General features: G+C 49.2%; 1 protein-coding gene across 2 annotated transcripts; it reads right to left on the reverse strand.

Moving 5' to 3' along the window:
* Positions 1 to 274: 274 nt before the first annotated feature.
* Positions 275 to 20,215, reverse strand: EXOSC5 (exosome component 5). Of its 2 annotated transcripts, XM_077285700.1 has the most exons (6): positions 20,097 to 20,215; positions 16,243 to 16,356; positions 14,936 to 15,057; positions 11,128 to 11,268; positions 10,371 to 10,460; positions 275 to 504 (listed from the first exon to the last, which is right to left on the reverse strand). In XM_077285700.1, the coding sequence occupies exons 1-6, from the start codon at positions 20,179 to 20,181 to the stop codon at positions 412 to 414; spliced, it is 645 nt and encodes a 214-aa protein (XP_077141815.1). In that variant the 5' UTR covers positions 20,182 to 20,215; the 3' UTR covers positions 275 to 411. The 2 variants fall into 2 exon arrangements, with proteins under 2 accessions (XP_077141815.1, XP_077141816.1); XM_077285701.1 differs by lacking the exon at positions 16,243 to 16,356 and having other exon boundaries at positions 20,097 to 20,207.
* Positions 20,216 to 20,279: the final 64 nt, after the last annotated feature.

Genomic DNA, 20,279 nt, shown 5'->3' on the forward strand with positions numbered 1-20,279 from the left:
GCTCACCCCCCCCCCCCTCCCAACGTAAAAAAAGGAATAAAAATGAATGAAATTTGTAAAATCGCATGCCTAATTTGTGTGTTTTTTTTTGTTGTAACCTGCGGTACTTTTTTGGCCTAAAGCAGTTTTTTTTTTTTTTTTTTTTAAATCTATTGCATCTTTGGGGGGAGGGGGTGAGGATGGGGTAAAGAGAGAGACAATGGTATGGAAAAATCTGCATTGAATGTGTTAAAACGCATGAAAAAAAAAAAAAAAAAAAGTGAAACAGACGTGATTTTTTTTTTTCCAAAGCTTTGCTTATTTTATTAGGAAAAACGCTGCAAAAAATGTTACAGGAGAAAAATAAAATAAATAAAAAAATTCAGTCTGACGAGGTGTCCTCATTCATCGCCACGGTGCACTGATCGCCTGCTAGGATTTGGAGTATCGCCTCCTGGCAGAGTCCCGGTAGAAGTGGAAGATTTTTTGGGCTGAGAGCTGGGCGGCTGCGATACACTGCTGGAGCTGGGGAGAGAAGAGACGGCGGTGAGGAGACAGCGCCACATTATTAAACCCCCCGGCTCCCCGCGCCCACCGCCTCCTCCCGTCCTCTACCCGCTCACTTTATGAACTGCCACGGGGAGACGCAGCTATTTGTTCAATTTTAATGATTCTCTTAACATCATTTTATTAAATTGTCTCTCACTCCGGCTGCCTGGAAGGAGGGGGACGAAAATAAGAAGAGAGAAAACAGAGGCGGAAACTAAAACACACCGACAGCAGAAGACAAGGCGACATGACTGTCCTTCCCTCCGCAGGGCGACGCTGACAGACGGAGAACGATACATGGGGTCAAAAGATGAAAGACAACGTTCTGCTCCTGCTGTAGGGTAACATAAGTGATAGACGAGACATAGCTATCCTCCCACTATAGCATAACATAAGGCAGATATGAAACATGGCTATCCTCCTACTATAGGGTAACATAAGGGGCATAGGAGACATGGCTACCCTCCTACTATAGGGTAATATAAGGCAGATATGAAACATGGCTATCCTCCTACTATAGGGTAACATAAGGGGCATATGAGACATGGCTACCCTCCTACTATAGGGTAATATAAGGCAGATATGAAACATGGCTATCCTCCTACTATAGGGTAACATAAGGGGCATAGGAGACATGGCTACCCTCCTACTATAGGGTAACATAAGGGGTATATGAGACATGGCTATCCTCCTACTATGGTTTAACATAAGGCAGATATGAAACATGGCTATCCTACTACTATAGGGTATCAAAAAGGGTATATGAGACATGGCTATCCTCCCACCATAGGGTAACATAGGGGTAAATGAGACACGGCTATCCTCCTACTACAGGGTAACATAGGGGTATACGAAAGATAAATGTCCTCTTTCTACAGGGTGACAAAAGGGGCATATAGGACATGGTTATCCTCCTACTATAGGGTAACATAAGGGGTATAAGAGACATGGCTACTTTCCCACTATAGGGTAACATAAGGGGTATGTGAGACATGGCTATCCTCCTACTATAGGGTAACATAAGTGATATATGAGACATGGCTATCTTCCAACTGTAGGGTAACATAAGGGGTATATGAGACATGAATATCCTCCCACTATAGGGTAACATATGGCAGATATGAAACATGGCTATCCTCCTACTATAGAGTAACATAGGGGTATACGAGACATGGCTACCCTTCTACTATAGGGTAACATAAGGCAGATAGGAAACATGGCTATCATCCTACTATAGGGTATCATAAAGGGTATATAAGACATGGCTATCCTCCCACTATAGGGTAACATAGGGGTATATGGGACATGGATATCCTCTCACTATAGGGTAACATAAGAGTTATAAGAGACATGGTTATCTTCCCACTTAAGGGTAACATAAGGGGTTTATGGGACATGGCTATCCTACAACTATAGGGTAACAAAGCAGATATGACAAGGATATCCTCCCACTATAGAGTAATATAGGCAGATGTGGAACATGGATATCCTCCCACTATTGGGTAACATAAGGGGTACATGAGACATGGCTATCCTCCCACTATAGGGTAACAAAAGGGGCATATGGGACATGGATATCCTACTATAGGGTAACGTAAGAAAGATATGACAAGGATATTCTCCCACTATAGTGTAATATAGGCAGATGAGGAGCATGGATATCCTCCTACCATAGTGTAATATAGGCAGATGTGAGACGTGGATACCCTCCTACTATAGGATATTATAAGAAGATGTAGGAATTGGATATCCTCCCATTATAGGGTAATATATGAAGATGTGGGATGTTTATATCCTTCTTCTATAGGGTAATATAAGCAGATGTGGGACATGGATATCCTCCCACTATAGGGTAATATAGGCAGATCTGGGACAGGGATATCCTCCCACTATAGGGTAATATAGGCAGATGTGGATATCCTCCTTCTATAGGGTAATATAGGCAGATGGGGTACATGGATATCCTCCCACTATAGGGTAATATAGGCAGATGTGGGACGTGGATATCCTGCCACTATAGGGTAATATAGGCAGATGTGGGATGTGGATATCCTCCTTCTATAGGGTAATACAGGCAGATGTGGGACGTGGATATCCTCCTCCCACTATAGGGTAATATAGGCAGATGTGGGACGTGGATATCCTCCTCCCCCTATAGGGTAATATAGGCAGATGTGGGACGTGGATATCCTCCTTCCACTATAGGGTAATATAGGCAGATGTGGGACGTGGATATCCTAAACCCGCCATTGGGTAATATAGGCAGGTGTGGGATGTGGATATCCTCCTACTATAGGGTAATATAGGTAGATGTGTGATATGGATATCCTCCCACTATAGTGTAATATAGGCAGATGTGGGACGTGGATATCCTCCTCCCGCTATAGGGTAATATAGGCAGATGTGGGACGTGGATATCCTCCTCCCACTATAGGGAAATATAGGCAGGTGTGGGACATGGATATTCTCCCACTATAAGGTAATATAGGCAAATGTGGGACATGGATATCCTCCTACTATAGGGTAATATAGGCAGATGTGGGACATGGATATCCTCCCACTATAGTGTAATATAGGCAGATGTGGGACGTGGATATCCTCCTCCCACTATAGGGTAATATAGGCAGATGTGGGACGTGGATATCCTCCTCCCGCTATAGGGAAATGTAGGCAGATGTGGGACATGGATATTCTCCCACTATAGGGTAATATAGGCAGATGTGGGACATGGATATCCTCCTACTATAGGGTAATATAGGCAGATGTGGGACATGGATATCCTCCTACTATAGGGTAATATAGGCAGATGTGGGACATGGATATCCTCCTACTATAGGGTAATATAGGCAGATGTGGGACATGGATATCCTCCTACTATAGGGTAATATAGGCAGATGTGGGACATGGATATCCTCCTACTTTAGGGTAATATAGGCAGATGTGGGACATGGATATTCTCCCCCCGCTATAGGGTAATATAGGCAGGTGTGGGACATGGATATTCTCCCCCCGCTATAGGGAAATGTAGGCAGATGTGGGACATGGATATTCTCCCCCCGCTATAGGGTAATATAGGCAGGTGTGGGACATGGATATCCTCCTACTATAGTGTAATATAGGCAGATGTGGGACATGGATATCCTCCCCCCGCTATAGGGTAATATAGGCAGGTGTGGGACATGGATATCCTCCTCATGTTATGGGGTAACATATGGCAGATATGAGGCATCACTGCAGGGTGACTGACAGCTGGGCGCTATGGGACACGGACTCGGCAGGAATCCGCCGGTAACATCAGTATTCACCAGAGACGTGAGATCAGACAAGATATGTGATCCTCTCCAGCTGGGACTGAGATTTGTAGAGATGGAAAAAGCTGCGTTCTCCTCCACCACCTGGGATCCTAATATCTGCAGAGTGTAATCTTCTCGATATTTGGCACCGTCTCAGCTGAGAACCCACAAGGACAGGACGGAGCAGCAGAGCCAGACGTGCGCAGTGTGGACGTGGGGTAGTAGAGAGGTGCGCGACAGCACGGAGGAGGCGACATGTCGCCAAACACTGGGGTGGAGGATGACGGTAATGCAGGATGTCTGTATGGTCGGCACAGGTAGAACTATTATAGTGCATTTGATTTTTAACATTGTTCCTCTGTTATTCCTCCTGGAAATATATTAATAAACAAATGGACATTCTCATTCACCTCATCTATGGGGCATGGCCCCTAAAGAGACTGACAATCCCCAATCCGCACAGGCAGTGTGACACCGAGGCCCAGCTTTCCTCGTACCTCACAAGTATAACCAGCAGCCGAGGCCGGGGGCAGCCGGCCTTGTCCCTGCCTCACTGCGCAGACACCTCGTCACATTAGGGAGAAGTGGAGCATTTGGTCAATTACATGCTGGGAAGAGCTGGCAGGAAACTGCGCGGTCTGCAGAGCTGCGTGCTGCCTGGAAATGACGAATGTGATAAAATGGGCAGTCAATTACCATGAGATGATTCTGATGATCCACCGGCCACCTGGAGGGGACGACTGCCGGCAGGCGAGGGGAGCAATCTCTAATTACTGCAGTGCAGAGGAGTATGGAATAAACACAAGAGAGGGGGGAAGCGGGAACTAAACCAGCATCCACCACAACGCTCCAATACAGCAGTCCAAAGATGTGCGAGGCCCCAGACATCAATCCTAGAAGTGTGGGAGGCCCCAAGACACCAATCCTAGAGGTGTGCAAGGCCCCAAGACACCAAACCTAGAGGTGTGCGAGGCCCCAAGACACCAATCCTAGAGGTGTGCGAGGCCCCAGACATCAATCCTAGAGGTGTGCGAGGCCCCAAGACACCAATCCTAGAGGTGTGCAAGGCTCCAAGACACCAAACCTAGAGGTGTGCGAGGCCCCAAGACACCAATCCTAGAGGTGTGCGAGGCCCCAGACATCAATCCTAGAGATGTGCGAGGCCCCAAAACACCAAACCTAGAGGTGTGCGAGGCCCCAAGACACCAATCCTAGAGGTGTGCGAGGCCCCAAGACACCAATCCTAGAGGAGTGCGAGGCCCCAAGACACCAATCCTAGAAGTGTGCGAGGCCCCAAGACACCAATCCTAGAGGTGTGCGAGGCCCCAAGACACCAATCCTAGAGGTGTGCGAGGCCCCAAGACACCAATCCTAGGGGTGTGCGAGGCCCCAAGACACCAATCCTAGAGGTGTGCGAGGCCCCAAAACACCAATCCTAGAGGTGTGCGAGGCCCCAAGACACCAATCCTAGAGGTGTGCGAGGCCCCAAGACACCAATCCTAGAGGTGTGCGAGGCCCCAAGACACCAATCCTAGAGGTGTGCGAGGCCCCAAGACACCAATCCTAGAGGTGTGCGAGGCCCCAAGACACCAATCCTAGAGGTGTGCGAGGCCCCAAGACACCAATCCTAGAGGTGTGCAAGGCCCCAAAACACCAATCCTAGAGGTGTGCGAGGCCCCAATACACCAATCCTAGAGGTGTGCGAGGCCCCAAGACACCAATCCTAGAGGTGTGCGAGGCCCCAAGACACCAATCCTAGGGGTGTGCGAGGCCCCAAGACACCAATCCTAGAGGTGTGCGAGGCCCCAAGACACCAATCCTAAGGGTGTGCGAGGCCCCAAGACACCAATCCTAGAGGTGTGCGAGGCCCCAAAACACCAATCCTAGAGGTGTGCGAGGCCCCAAGACACCAATCCTAGAGGTGTGCGAGGCCCCAAGACACCAATCCTAGAGGTGTGCGAGGCCCCAAGACACCAATCCTAGAGGTGTGCGAGGCCCCAAGACACCAATCCTAGAGGTGTGCGAGGCCCCAAGACACCAATCCTAGAGGTGTGCGAGGCCCCAAGACACCAATCCTAGAGGTGTGCGAGGCCCCAAGACACCAATCCTAGAGGTGTGCGAGTCACTGATATTTTTCCTTCACTGTCTTAGTGTCTTAATACATCAGTCCTAGAGGTAGTCAATTCCTTAACAAGTCCTAGAGAATCTAATTTTGTGTGTCACTCCTGAGCGTGTCCTGCATTCATACACCACTTCTGGGGGTCTGCTTCTCTATTCACACGTATACAATGTAGAGGAATGTTACCGGCTGCCATAATCGAGAGGACGGAGCACAAGTCCCAGAGGTTTTCAAGCCCCTGCTATATGACGTCAGTCCTAGAGGTGTAGAAGCCTCTGCGCTCCAGTCTTAGCACTCCGTGAGTCTCTGCTCTCAGTGCGGTCACAGAGATGCAGGTCTCATACATTATTCCTGGAGGCACAGGAGTCTCTGTTCAGTCTTAGGGATGTTGGTATTTCTCTCATCCACTGATCTCAGAGGTTCCTCATCTGCACTAATTAGGTCATAAACTTCTCCTGATGTCCAGTCCTAGAGGTGTTGTCATTTCCCAGCATAAACCAGGGGCCCTTGCGGCTTCCAGACTGCCGCCTCTATCTATTGGTCGCCGACAGCCGTATTTTCAGTGCTCTGTGGAGAGAGGCAGACGGCATTACTGTGCAGACACTGAGCCTGCCAGACCGCCATCAGTCACCGGCCTGGAGGCTGCCCAGGACTGTCCAGAAATATTGATATTAGCATAATGCAGCATCTCGGGTCTCCGAGAAGCGTGCAGGGCTGCAGACACCAGCACAATGCTGCAGTGTCATGAGCGGGCGCCAAGCTGTAATAACACCTACTATATAACAGTCCACCGGCGGCGGCTGACGACGACCTCGGGCCTGGTGGTCTATGAGGAGGTCTCAAACTAAACTTACCCCCAGGAGAGATGATAAGTGTATGATTACTGAGGCTGCAGCTGCAGAAACCCTCCACTGGACAAAGTCTCCTGTGTAACATGTTACTGAGCATGTGCGACCACCACTCATATAGACAGTGAATTGAGTGGTGGTCGCACACGCTCAGTAAAGCTTCAGTGACCGTTGGAACCACTTTTTGGAAGACCAACTTCTGGAACTGCCACCAATCATTTGTCATCTATCCTATCCATAAATAACATGCATGTTGCTTACTGGACAACCCTTTAACCCCTTAACACTCCGTGGCAGACATTTCCATCATGGAGCAGAGCCCACTCCGTACAGGGCAATTTCAATTAACCCCTTCCCGACCTGTGAAACAGCGTATGCGTCATGAAATTCGGTGCCAATCCGACCTGTGACGCATATGCTGTGTCACAAAATGATCGCTTTCCAGCAGGTCGGGTGAAAGGGTTAACTGAAATTTCACACGACCCGCAGGAACAGGAGGGCTTGTACTTGAACGCAGGCTTTACCCCCCCGTGGCTATAATCGCTCTGATTGGCTGTTGAAAGTGAAACAGTCAATCAAAGCAATTGTAATATTTCACTAATGAAACTTGGTGAAATATTACAATCCAGCCATGGCAGATGCTGCAATATCATCGGCCACGGCTGGAGACCGCGATCTGCCCCCCCACCACCGACTGACGACGGCGGCAGATCGCAGGTCTCTCCTCCCCTCCATCCTGTCCTCCGCTGCTCTCCTCTCTGTCCTGTTCTCAGCTCCCCCCGCACTCCGATCCCACCTCCCCCCATGTACCTCCCGAGTCCCGATGTCCCGCCCGGTGTCCATCGGTCTTCTCCGATGGGCGCCGCCATCTTCCAAAATGGAGGGCACATGCGCATTGCGCCCGCCAAATCCGGCGGCCGGCAGATTCGTTCATTCACTCGAGGTACATTTTGATCACTGTGATAGACCCTATCACAGTGATCAAAATTTAAAAAAATAGCAAATAACCCCCCCTTTATTACCCCCATAGGTAGGGAAAATAATGAAATAAAGAAAATATATTTATTTTTATTTTTCCACTAGGGTTAGGGTTAGAATTGGGGTTAGAATTAGGGTTAGGGTTGGAATTAGGGTTAGAATTAGACTATGCACACTGTGCGGATTCGCAGCAGTTTTCCATCAGGTTTACAGTACCATGTAAACCTATGGAAAACCAAACCCGCTGTGCACATGGTGTGGAAAATACAGCGCCGAAACGCTGCATTGTATTTTCAGCAGCATGTCAATTCTTTGTGCGGATTCCGCAGCGTTTTACACCTGCTCCTCAGTAGGAATCCGCAGAATCCGCACAAAAAACGCTGGAAATCTACGCAGTACGTTTTACCTGCGGATTTTTCAAAAACGGTAGGGAAAAATCCACCCACAAATCCACAACGTAGGCACATAGCCTTAGGGTTAGGGTTGGAATTAAAGTTAGGTTTGGGATTAGGGTGGGGTTGGGATTAGGGTTAGGGGTGTGTTGGGGTTAGGGTTATGGTTGGGATTAGGATTAGGGGTGTGTTGGGGCTAGGGTTATGGTTGGGATTAGGTTTAGGAGTGTGATTAGGGTTATGGTTAGGGGTGTGTGGTGGTTATGGTGCTCCCTCCCTTCCGCGCCCCGACGTGCGCCCAAACAGTGGTTTACCCCAACATATGGGGCATAAGCGTACTCAGGAAAAATTGCACAACCCCCATTTCGAGGTCTAATTTCTCCTGTTACCCTTGGGAAAATCAAAAATTGGGGACTAAAAAATTATTTTTGTGGGAAAAAAAATGATTTTTTATTTTCACGGCTCGGTGTTATAAAATTTTGTGAAGCACAAAGTGCTCACCACACATCTAGATAAATTCCTTTGGGGGTCTAGTTTCCAAAATGGGGTCACTTGTGGGGGGGTTTCTACTGTTTAGGTACATCAGGGGCTCTGCAAAAGCAACGTGACGCCCGCAGACCATTCCATCAAAGTCTGCATTTCAAAACGTCACTACTTCCCTTCCGAACCCCGACGTGTGCCAAAACAGTGGTTTACCCCCACATATGGGGTATCAACGTACTCAGGACAAACTGGACAACAACTTTTGGGGTCCAATTTCTCCTGTTACCCTCTGCGTTATAAACTTCTGTGAAGCACTTGGGGGTTCACAGTGCTCACTATGCATCTAGATTCGTACCCACATATGAGGTATCGGCGTACTCAGGAGAAATTGCCCAACAAATTTTAGGATCCATTTTATCCTGTTGCCCATGTGAAAATTGAGGCTAAAAGAAAATTTTGGTGAAAAAAAAGTACTTTTTCATGTTTACAGATCAATTTGTGAAGCACCTGGAGGTTTAAAGTGCTCACTATGCTTCTAGATAAGTTCCTTGGGGGGTCTAGTTTTCAAAATGGGGTCACTTGTGGGGGAGCTCCAATATTTAGGCACACAGGGGCTCTCCAAACGTGGCATGGTTTCCGCTAACAATTGGAGCCAATTTTTCATTCAAAAAGTCAAACGGCGCTCCTTCCCTTCCGAGCCCTGACGTGTGCCCAAACAGTGGTCCCCCCCCCCACATATGGGATATCGGCGCACTCAGGACAAATTGTAAAATAACGTTCGTGGTCCAGTTTCTCCTTTTACCCATGGGAAGATAAAAAAAATTGTTGCTAAAAGATCATTTTTGTGACTAAAAAGTTAAATGTTCATTTTTTCCTTCGATGTTGCTTCTGCTGCTGTGAAACACCTGAAGGGTTAATAAACTTCTTGAATGTGGTTTTGAGCACCTTGAGGGGTGCAGTTTTTATAATGGTGTCACTTTTGGGTATTTTCAGCCATATAGAACCCTCAAACTGACTTCAAATGTGAGGTGGTCCCTAAACAAATGGTTTTGTAAATTTTGTTGTAAAAATGAGAAATCACTGGTCAAATTTTAACCCTTATAACTTCCTAGCAAAAAAAATTTTGTTCCTAAATTGTGCTGATGTAAAGTAGACATGTGGGTAATGTTATTTATTAACTATTTTGTGTCACATAACTCATTTAACAGAATAAAAATTCAAAATTTAAAAATTGCGAAATTTTCCAAATTTTCGCCAAATTTCCAATTTTTTCACAAATAAACGCAAAAATTATCGACCTAAATTTACCACTAACATGAAGCCCAATATGTCACGAAAAAACTATCTCAGAATTGCTAGGATCCGTTGAAGCGTTCCTGAGTTATTACCTCATAAAGGGACACTGGTCAGAATTGCAAAAAATGGCAAGGTCATTAAGGTCAAAATAGGCTGGGTCATGAAGGGGTTAAACTTGGAATTTTCCCCCCCACTTTTCTGCAAATGTCATGGTAAAATGAATGGTTAATCCAAAACCACAACTCATCCTGCCAAAAAAAAAACAAATAAAAAAACCCCAAATCCTTATAGGCCAACGTGGACGGAAAAAGATAAAAAGGAGAGGAATAATATAGGCGCAAGCCGGGATACATCAGGGTGGTCTTATTCTGGGGGGAGAGGTGGGATACATTAGAGCAATTCGCGGCTGTGTGGATTGTATACCGACACTTACCTCTGTGGGGGAGTAAACGCCTCTCGTGGAAACGGTTAATATTTTCTTTTCTGTGCTCTCAATGGCAAACGTCAAGACGGCGCGGCTCTCCTGGTAACATAAAGCAAGATGGCGTCAATCTCTTGACAATTTTTCAACTCGATTTTAGGCTGGGAAGACAAGTGAGCCAATCGGAGAAGAGAGTCCCCCATTGATCCTTTTTTTTTTTTTTTTTTGTGACCATGGCGATCAAATGATTAAATGCACTTAGAGCAGGTGCTCGGCTATCATTAGAACCCACTTCCATAGTTCAGGTCTAGAAATGCCCTTCACAAGGGCAGGAGAGGCAGTATGAAACTGGCAGAGGGCAGGGGAGGCAGTATGAAACTGGCAGTGGGCAGGGGAGGCAGTACAAAACTGGCAGTGGGCAGGGGAGGCAGTACAAAACTGGCGGTGGGCAGGGGAGGAAGTACGAAACTGGCGGTGGGCAGGGGAGGAAGTACGAAACTGGTGGTGGGCAGGGGAGGCAGTATGAAACTGGCTGTGGGCAGGGGAAGCAGTACGAAACTGGCTATGGGCAGGGGAGGCAGTACGAAACTGGCAGTGGGCAGGGGAGGCAGTAAGAAACTGGCGGTGGGCAGGGGAGGCAGTACAAAACTGGCTATGGGCAGGGGAGGCAGTACGAAACTGGCGGTGGGCAGGGGAGGCAGTACGAAACTGGCGGTGGGCAGGGGAGGCAGTACGAAACTGGCAGTGGGCGCCTTCCCCCAATACTGACCTTTTGCTCTTTAGCAGTGGGATCAATGTGTAATTGTCCATCATCGTCCAGAGCACAGGTGACCCCGCAGAACGTAGCGCGCATTGGGAGTCCCGCGTCCATCATACCCATACAGGCCGCGTTTAGGAGGCAGGCAAGTAACTAGGAGGAGTTAAGGCCTCCAACAATAAAACTTCTTTAGATTAAAAAAAAAGTATTTTTCTTCTCGTGCCAGTCAAATAATATCAGTAGGAAATGATCTACGTGCAGCCGAGCCTGGGCTGATCCTTATAAAATCAGCTCCATTCACTTCAAGGGAGTTGAGTTACAATACCAGATACTACCCACAGGGGGGCAGACCTGGGCAAACAGCTGAGCGGGCTGTGCTCCACCACTTCCATAAGGAGCCCCCCTGGTGTGACCGCTACTTAGACACAGATATTCACCATTTCCTCCATAAATCTATCCTGTTTTTGTTGAGATAGCCCCTATTAAAAAGGGACAAGCCCACCTTAAGACTTTTATAGCATTGCCATAAGATATGCCACAAATATCAGAAAGTTGGGGGTCCTAAAATCCTGTTTAGTAGTGAATGGAGAGACCCTCACATATGGAGACACCTCAGCATTCATTTTCGGCCAGGACAGGAAGTAGCTGCCTGACCACTGACAGTCACCGGCCCCAGAAGGCCCTTTCCTATCCGCACTGCCCTCAACCTCCTGACCCCGCGTCTGTAGTCTGGTGTGTATAAAGTTTTCTTACAAACGTGAAAAGTAAGGGATGCTGGGAAATGTAGTCCAATTATATCAGTGACCGAGGAAGTAGCTAACTTCTCCTCCGACTCCGGTTTCACTATAGAAATAAATGCAGGAAAGGAAAAGCTCTGATTACACCGACGCCGAGCAGTGAAACCTCTAATAACCAGACAAGATGATGATGAGCCGCGACAAGAATCAGCCGCCAGATCCTATTTTAAGCCCCCTTTTCCCAGCAGCGCAGACATCCTCCATTCAGGACATGACATCTTAATTCCAATGCTACCTGCTCAGCTTTAATTACCCTGCTAATTTCTGACAAATTAAAGGGGAGGTGGAGTCAACTTTTACGGCCTCAGTTCTGCATTACATCTCCGGGTGCAACATGTTCTCAGGAGACGGTGAACACTCAACCAAAGATCCAGAATGTTCCAATAAATTAAAATAAAAGCCCTGAAAATACCAACGTAAGGGGTATTCCCGTCTCCAAGATCCAGTCCCAATATGTAGTAGGTGTAATAATAATAATAATAGCAAATACCTCCAATTAGAAATGTAGTATTATTATTATTATTTATATAGCACCATTAATTCCATGGTGCTGTACATGAGAAGGGGTTACATCAAAGTACAAATATCACTTACAGTAAACTAACAATGACAGACTGATACAGAGGGGACCCTGCCCTTGCGGGCTTACATTCTACAGGATTATGGGGAAGGAGACAGTAGGTCGGGGGTTGCAGTAGCTCCAATGGTGTTGAGGTGGCCGTGTGGTCATTACAGGCTGTAAGCTTCTTTGAAGAGGTGGGTTTTCAGGTTTCTTTTGAAGGATCCAAATGTTGTAGATAACTGGACGTGTTAGGGCTCAGAATTCCAGAGGATGGGGGATATTCGGGAGAAGTCTTGGAGGCGATTGGGTGAGGAGCAAATAAGCATGGAGGAGAGAAGGAGGTCTTGGGAGGACCGGAGATTACGTGAGGGAAGATATTGAGAGATTAGTGTGGAAATATACGGAGGAGAAAGGTTATGGATGGCTTTGTAGGTCAGTGAAGGGATTTGCAAAGAGGGGAAGCAGGAGTGTAGCGAGGAGAGAGATTAATTAGTCGGGCAGCAGAGTAAAGGACGGACTGGAGGGGTGCGAGAGTGTTAGAAGGTAGGCCACAGAGGAGTATGTTGCAGTAGTCGAGGCGGGAGATGATTAGGGCATGCACAAGCATTTTGGTAGAGTGTGGGGTGAGGAAAGGATGGATTCTGGAAATATTTTTGAGCTGGAGGCGACAGGAGGTGGCGAGAGCTTGGATGTGCGGTTTGAAGGACAGGGCAGAGTCAAGGGTTACTCCGAGGCTGCGGATTTTGGGCACAGGGGAAAGTGTGATTTAATTTATTTTGATAGATAGATCAGGTAGGGAAGATATGCGAGATGGAGGAAAGATAATTAGTTCAGATTTGTCCACATTTGAGTTTGAGGAAGCGAGAGGAGAAGAAGGAGGATATGGCTGATAGACACCCTGGGATTCTGGAGAGCAGAAACGTGACATCTGGGCCAGAGAGGTAGATCTGAGTGTCATCAGCAATAGTATAGTTCTTCTGATTAGCTGTGTCGCTTTCCCCATGTGCAAGCATGGCAGCAGCTTAGGTATCTATGGTTACAACCAATAGCAACTAGCTAACTGTCATTATATGAGTGGTCATAACCAACCATACCTAAGAAGCTACTGCAATGCCCTGCACATGGGGTAAGCGACATAGTGAATCAGAAGAACAATACTACATTTCTGATTGGAGGTACTTGCTAATATTATTACATCTACTACGTATTGGGATAGGATCCTGGAGATGGGGTTTGTTTTTATCCCAAAAGTGAGAGGGAAATGCTGATCATGAGGATGAAGAGCTGCTGTGTCCCTCTTTTCCTTGACACCTGATGTATCGGGGAAAGAGCGAGGTCCTATTAAAGTCAATAGGACTGTCTGCCTTTCCAGAGTGACCGGGAGAGCTGCAGAGCAGGGAAAACTTACATGGGGCTGCAGGGTTGTCAGGGTGCCCCGCTGATCGTATCCTATGTGTCACAAAATCATAGAACGTCCCATTAGATCAAATTGAGTACTGGAGGTTTAGTAGGGGGAAGAGTCGGGAGGCCCCTCATACACAGGGGGAAGAGTCGGGAGGACCCCGATACAAACGAGGAAAAGTCGGGAGGCCCCTCATACACAGGGGGAAGAGTCGGGAGGCCCCTTGTACACACAGGGAAGAGTCGGGAGGCCCCTCGTACACACAGGGAAGAGTCGGGAGGCCCCCCCATACACATGGGGAAGAGTCGGGAGGCCCCCCATATACACGGGGAAGAGTCAGGAGACCCCCATACACACGAGGAAGAGTCAGGAGACCCCCATACACACGAGGAAGAGTCGGGAGAACCCCATACACACGAGGAAGAGTCGGGAGACCCCCATACACACGGGGAAGAGTCGGAAGGCCCCTCATACACACAGGGAAGAGTCGGGAGACCCCCAAACACACGGGGAAGAGTCGGGAGACCCCCAAACACACGGGGAAGAGTCAGGGGCCCCCCATACACATTAGACTGTCGGACAATTCCGCCATTGTAGGTGGGTTTGGCTGACACTTGCCTTATGTGTATGGGTGGCTGATAAGACCTCTGAAGGAGGCACGCTAGAGAGGATGCCATCTGCAGATGGTCTGTGCCCCCCTAACATATCGCCCCGCACACCTCCACGCTTGTAAGCAAATTATAACATTTCCCTTAGCGGGAATTACGTGGCTAATCAGCGCCACAATGATCGGGAGTGAAGGACACAGGTGACATTTCCTGCTATACGTCTCTGTAATCTCGCTGATCTACCGCTTATCAGGCCGAGCCGAGTGCGACATAAGATCCAACATCTGCGCACAATGGCCGGCATCTATCAATGGGGGATAAAGAAAGAAAGCGGGAAAACAGGAAGAATCCGTGTACTGAGAGCTGCAAACACATGTCAGGGAGACAGCATGAAGAACGTGTGCCCCCCAGTGGACAGTCAGGGGTATTACACTGTGCAATAGAAGGATACTGAGCCCCCGTCATTGATGACCTGAAGGACGATGGTGATCGACGTCCGAGGGTGCAAAGTGCCCAGGATCACGGCCTCGCAGGTCTCCCGAACCAACTGCTCGTGGGTTTTCTCTTGTATGGCTGGTAAGGAGAAAGCAGAAACAAGGAGGACGTGAGGTGACGATAAACGAGGTTTAATATCAGACATTTATTGTCCATGTCCATGCCTGACAGACGAGGGTCTCGCCACAGGGGCCCTCTCTGGAGGACTGGTTGCCCGTGTGCACCGCTCTCCACTGACTTCCAAGAATAGTCATGTGATGATCAGCGGTTCTCAAGACTCCCATAGAAGTGATTGGGTATGATATAAACGTCCGAAATGTGAATATCTAGTGATACGACTGCTTTTGGCCACATTCTTTGGCATTCTCTGATCAGCCGCTGTGTAGAAGCGTAAGCCCCTCAGATGAACCTTAACTCCCAGCGCCACCAGCAACATACAGCTCACACCCTGACTTCGCGTCTGGCATTTTGCTCATTGCTAAACTTAAGGTCGTGCAGGTTTACGTCTTAAGATTTCCTTATAGCAGTTAGAAAACTGATTTTTTTCCTAAAACTTCCTTCAGCCACCACAAGGGGGAGCTCAAGGGGTTGCCTCATGCATTATTAAGGACATAAGCTGCTAGCTCCCCCTAGTGGTGGACAGAATCTTAAAATTTAAAGGGACTGTCACCTCCCCAAAAAAATTTTATTTACACAGTCCTATGCGGGACTTTGCCACAATAACTGTAAAACAGTGGTGTGACCAAGGGCTTTGTGAACCGGTCCACCCTCTCTATCAGCGACAGATCTCACTTGCCCAGAGCGAGAGCTGCCGGAGTGGAATCTCCGAGCCCAGAGAGTGTGTACACAGTGTGTGCAGCGGGCGACCACTGAAGAGAGGAGAGGGTGAGCGTGCGTGTGCTCTGACATTGTGTGTACCTGTATGCTGCGCTCTTGCAGAGTCACTGCGGACGTGTAGGCTCGGGATCCAAATTAAGCAACACATGTGAGCACTGTCAATCAAGCTGATGGGAGGGGCGCAGCATGAGGATTGAGGGGGTGGATCGGTGCTATGGGCGCTTGATTGGGGGGTGCAGGGTATCGGACCCCCACCGATCTGATATTAATGAACAATATAAAAGCAGCAAAGCCTTGTGTATTAGGGTAGTGAGGAGGTAGTCGGTCATACATATAACACAATCCTGCTGCAGTTGGTGGGGTGCACTGTCTACAGGGGCGTTTGGTCTTAGGCACGTACTGAAAACCTGTGCTCCGGCCACTCACCGGGTAATCCCACCTTTGGCCGCACCAGCACCTCGACAGTGGCCTTGTCGTGCATCTCTCTGCTGAATTTAATCTCGGCGGGGCCGTACACTCCGGCCAGGACCGATGTGTCCCCTGAAACAGCAGGAAAGAAGCACAAATGTAACCGCGACGGCACAACACGTCACACTGTGAAAACACGGCAAAGAGTCTGACAGGGGCAGAAGGCTGGGACTTAGGGTACCGTCACACATTGAAATTTCCATCGCTACGACGTTACGATTCATGACGTTCTAGCGATATCGTTACGATATCGCTGTGTCTGACACGCAGCAGCGATCAGGGATCCTGCTGAGAATCGTACGTCGTAGCAGATCGTTTGGAACTTTCTTTCGTCGCTTGATCACCCGCTGACATCGCTGGATCGTTGTGTGTGACAGCGATCCAGCGATGTCTTCGCTTGTAACCAGGGTAAACATCGGGTAACTAAGCGCAGGGCCGCGCTTAGTAACCCGATGTTTACCCTGGTTACCAGCGTAAACGTTAAAAAAACAAACCGTACATACTCACCCGTCGGTGTCCTTCAGGTCCCTTGCCGTCTGCTTCCTGCTCCGAGTGCCGGCCGGAAAGTGAGAGCAGATCACAGCGGTGCTGCGATCTGCTCTCACTGTACGGCTGCACTCAGAGCAGGAAGCAGACGGCAAGGGACCTGAAGGACACCGACGGGTGAGTATGTACTGTTTGTTTTTTTTACGTTGGTAACCAGGGTAAACATCGGGTTACTAAGCGCGGCCCTGCGCTTAGTTACCCGATGTTTACCCTGGTTACCCGGGGACTTCGGCATCGCTCCAGCGCCGTGATTGCAACGTGTGACCGCAGTCTACGACGCTGGAGCGATGATTATACGACGCTGCGACGTCACAAATCGTGCCGTCGCAGCGATGAAAATTTCAATGTGTGACGGTACCCTAAGGAAGAGGCAGGTGGGTAGAAATCGGCACTGCCGGGGGTCCGGAGATTAGCAGAAATGTGGTTTATTAGCCAACGCGTTTCGAAGTGAACACACATCATCGGGACAAAGTTGCCTTGTGCTGACAGATTTCTGCAAACCCCCAAATATGAAAGGCAGGAAAGATGGACACACTGCGTCTTCTAACATTTTACACTAAGCGAGTCCCCTACCTCGACCCGTCCAGAAACGTTCTCCTACTGAGGCCCGTTCACATAGTACAGCAACGCTCCTACAGAGGCAAGTTCACACGGTACGGTGCCGCTCCTACTGAGGCCCGTTCACACAGTACAGCGCTGCTCCTACAGAGGCCCGTTCACACAGTACAGCGCTGCTCCTACTGAGGCCCGTTCACACAGTACAGCAACGCTCCTACAGAGGCAAGTTCACACAGTACGGTGCCGCTCCTACTGAGGCCCGTTCACACGGTACAGCGCCGCTCCTACTGAGGCCCGTTCACACGGTACAGCGCCGCTCCTACTGAGGCCCGTTCACACAGTACAGCAACGCTCCTACAGAGGCCCATTCACACAGTACAGCGCTGCTCCTACTGAGGCCCGTTCACACAGTACAGCGCTGCTCCTACTGAGGCCCGTTCACACAGTACAGCGCCGCTTCTACTGAGGCCCGTTCACACGGTACGGCGCCGCTCCTACTGAGGCCCGTTCACACAGTACAGCGCTGCTCCTACTGAGGCCCGTTCACACAGTACAGCAACGCTCCTACAGAGGCCCGTTCACACAGTACAGCAACGCTCCTACAGAGGCCCGTTCACACAGTACAGCGCCGCTCCTACTGAGGCCCGTTCACACAGTACAGCGCTGCTCCTACTGAGGCCCGTTCACACAGTACAGCAACGCTCCTACAGAGGCCCGTTCACACAGTACAGCGCCGCTCCTACTGAGGCCCGTTCACACAGTACAGCGCCGCTCCTACTGAGGCCCGTTCACACAGTACAGCAACGCTCCTACAGAGGCCCATTCACACAGTACAGCGCTGCTCCTACAGAGGCCCGTTCTCACAGTACAGCAACGCTCCTACTGAGGCCCGTTCTCACAGTACAGCAACGCTCCTACAGAGGCCCGTTCACACAGTACAGCAACGCTCCTACTGAGGCCCGTTCTCACAGTACAGCAACGCTCCTACAGAGGCCCGTTCACACAGTACGGTGCCGCTTCTACTGAGGCCCGTTCACACAGTACAGCAACGCTCCTACTGAGGCCCGTTCACACAGTAAGGTGCCGCTCCTACTGAGGCCTGTTCACACGGTACAGCGCCGCTCCTACAGAGGCCCGTTCACACGGTACAGCGCCGCTCCTACAGAGGCCCATTCACACAGTACAGCGCTGCTCCTACTGAGGCCCGTTCACACAGTATAGCAACGCTCCTACAGAGGCCCGCTCACACAGTACAGCAACGCTCCTACTGAGGCCCGTTCACACAGTAAGGTGCCGCTCCTACTGAGGCCCGTTCACACGGTACAGCGCCGCTCCTACTGAGGCCCGTTCACACGGTACAGCAACGCTCCTACTGAGGCCCGTTCTCACAGTACAGCAACGCTCCTACTGAGGCCCGTTCACACGGTACAGCGCTGCTCCTACTGAGGCCCGTTCACACAGTACAGCGCTGCTCCTACTGAGGCCCGTTCACACAGTACAGCGCCGCTCCTACTGAGGCCCGTTCACACAGTACAGCGCTGCTCCTACTGAGGCCCGTTCACACGGTACAGCGCTGCTCCTACTGAGGCCCGTTCACACAGTACAGCGCTGCTCCTACTGAGGCCCGTTCACACAGTACAGCACCGCTTTCATGCTCCCTCATGCAGTATGACATCTGTCAGTCACTGCTCGCCCTGTAGGCCAAGATCCCCAGCACCGTTCATAAAGGCAGCTGTGGCAGACCATTTTTTTTCATGTGCCTCCTTATTGTGCATCTTGAATCAGCCACACCGCTAGTTTTCAGAGAGTCCTGTATTTCAGCTGATGTTATTAGTGGGTTTTTCCTTACATCCCAAACAATTTTCCTGGCAGTTGTGGATGACATTTTTGTTGGTCTACCTGACCGTGGTTTTGTTTTTACAGAGCCCATGGTTTTCCATTTGTTAATCACAGTCTGAACGCTGCTGACTGCCATTATCAATTCCTTGGATATCTTTTTGTATCACTTTCCTGTTTTCTATAGTTCAACTACCTTTTCCCATAGATCCGTTGACAGTTCTTTTGCTTTCCCCATGACCCACAATCCACAAACGTCAGTGGCTGGATGAAAAATGCAAGAGTCTGTCTGGATCCCAGAAACTCACTCAGCTTTATGCTCACACTGATTACAAGCAAACGGGTCACAGGTGAGGGTATGTTATTACTGCTGATGTATAGCAGAAGCCGTAATATAAAACTCAGGACATTTTATATTACACAGACATGCAGAATGTATGTACAGAGCTTGCTCTTCAGGTAAGTACTGGGCCTCATGAGAAAGACAGGAATCACAGCAACCAATCAGATGCCAGCTTTCACATTCCACTCTGTGCTGCAAAGCTAGAAGCTGAAATCCAATTGGTTGCTGTAGCCCACGCCTCAATTAATACAAAGACTGGTGGATTTGCGAAATAAACCAATCATATCTCTATTTTCATTTTCTAATTGATGAAAACCAAAATCCGATTGGTTGCTACGGGACGAGACTCTACTGTTACAAAGAACAAAGGCCATAGCAACCAATCATATTGCTGCTTTCAAATTTTAATCTGCGTAGCAAAGATGAAAGCTGGAACCTGATGGGTTGTTTATAGGCCACGCCCCCTCTTCTTTCCGCTACGTGTGAGGCAGTTATTCACAGACATCGATAAGAACTTGTCTATTATTACCCTGCAGGAACGTAGCGGAGCCATCCGGCCGGCTCAGGTGGCTCTGCTCACAGGCGATCTCCCGCAACCCCGCGAGCATCTCCATCAGGCTAACAAACACCACGTGCTGGACACTTCCGCTTCCGGGGTCCTGCGCGCCGGGCTGCCTTGCTCACTGCCGGTCACGGAGGGGGACAGTTCCTG

Source organism: Ranitomeya variabilis, chromosome 2 (assembly GCF_051348905.1).
Source record: "Ranitomeya variabilis isolate aRanVar5 chromosome 2, aRanVar5.hap1, whole genome shotgun sequence".
NCBI lineage: Eukaryota > Metazoa > Chordata > Amphibia > Anura > Dendrobatidae > Ranitomeya > Ranitomeya variabilis.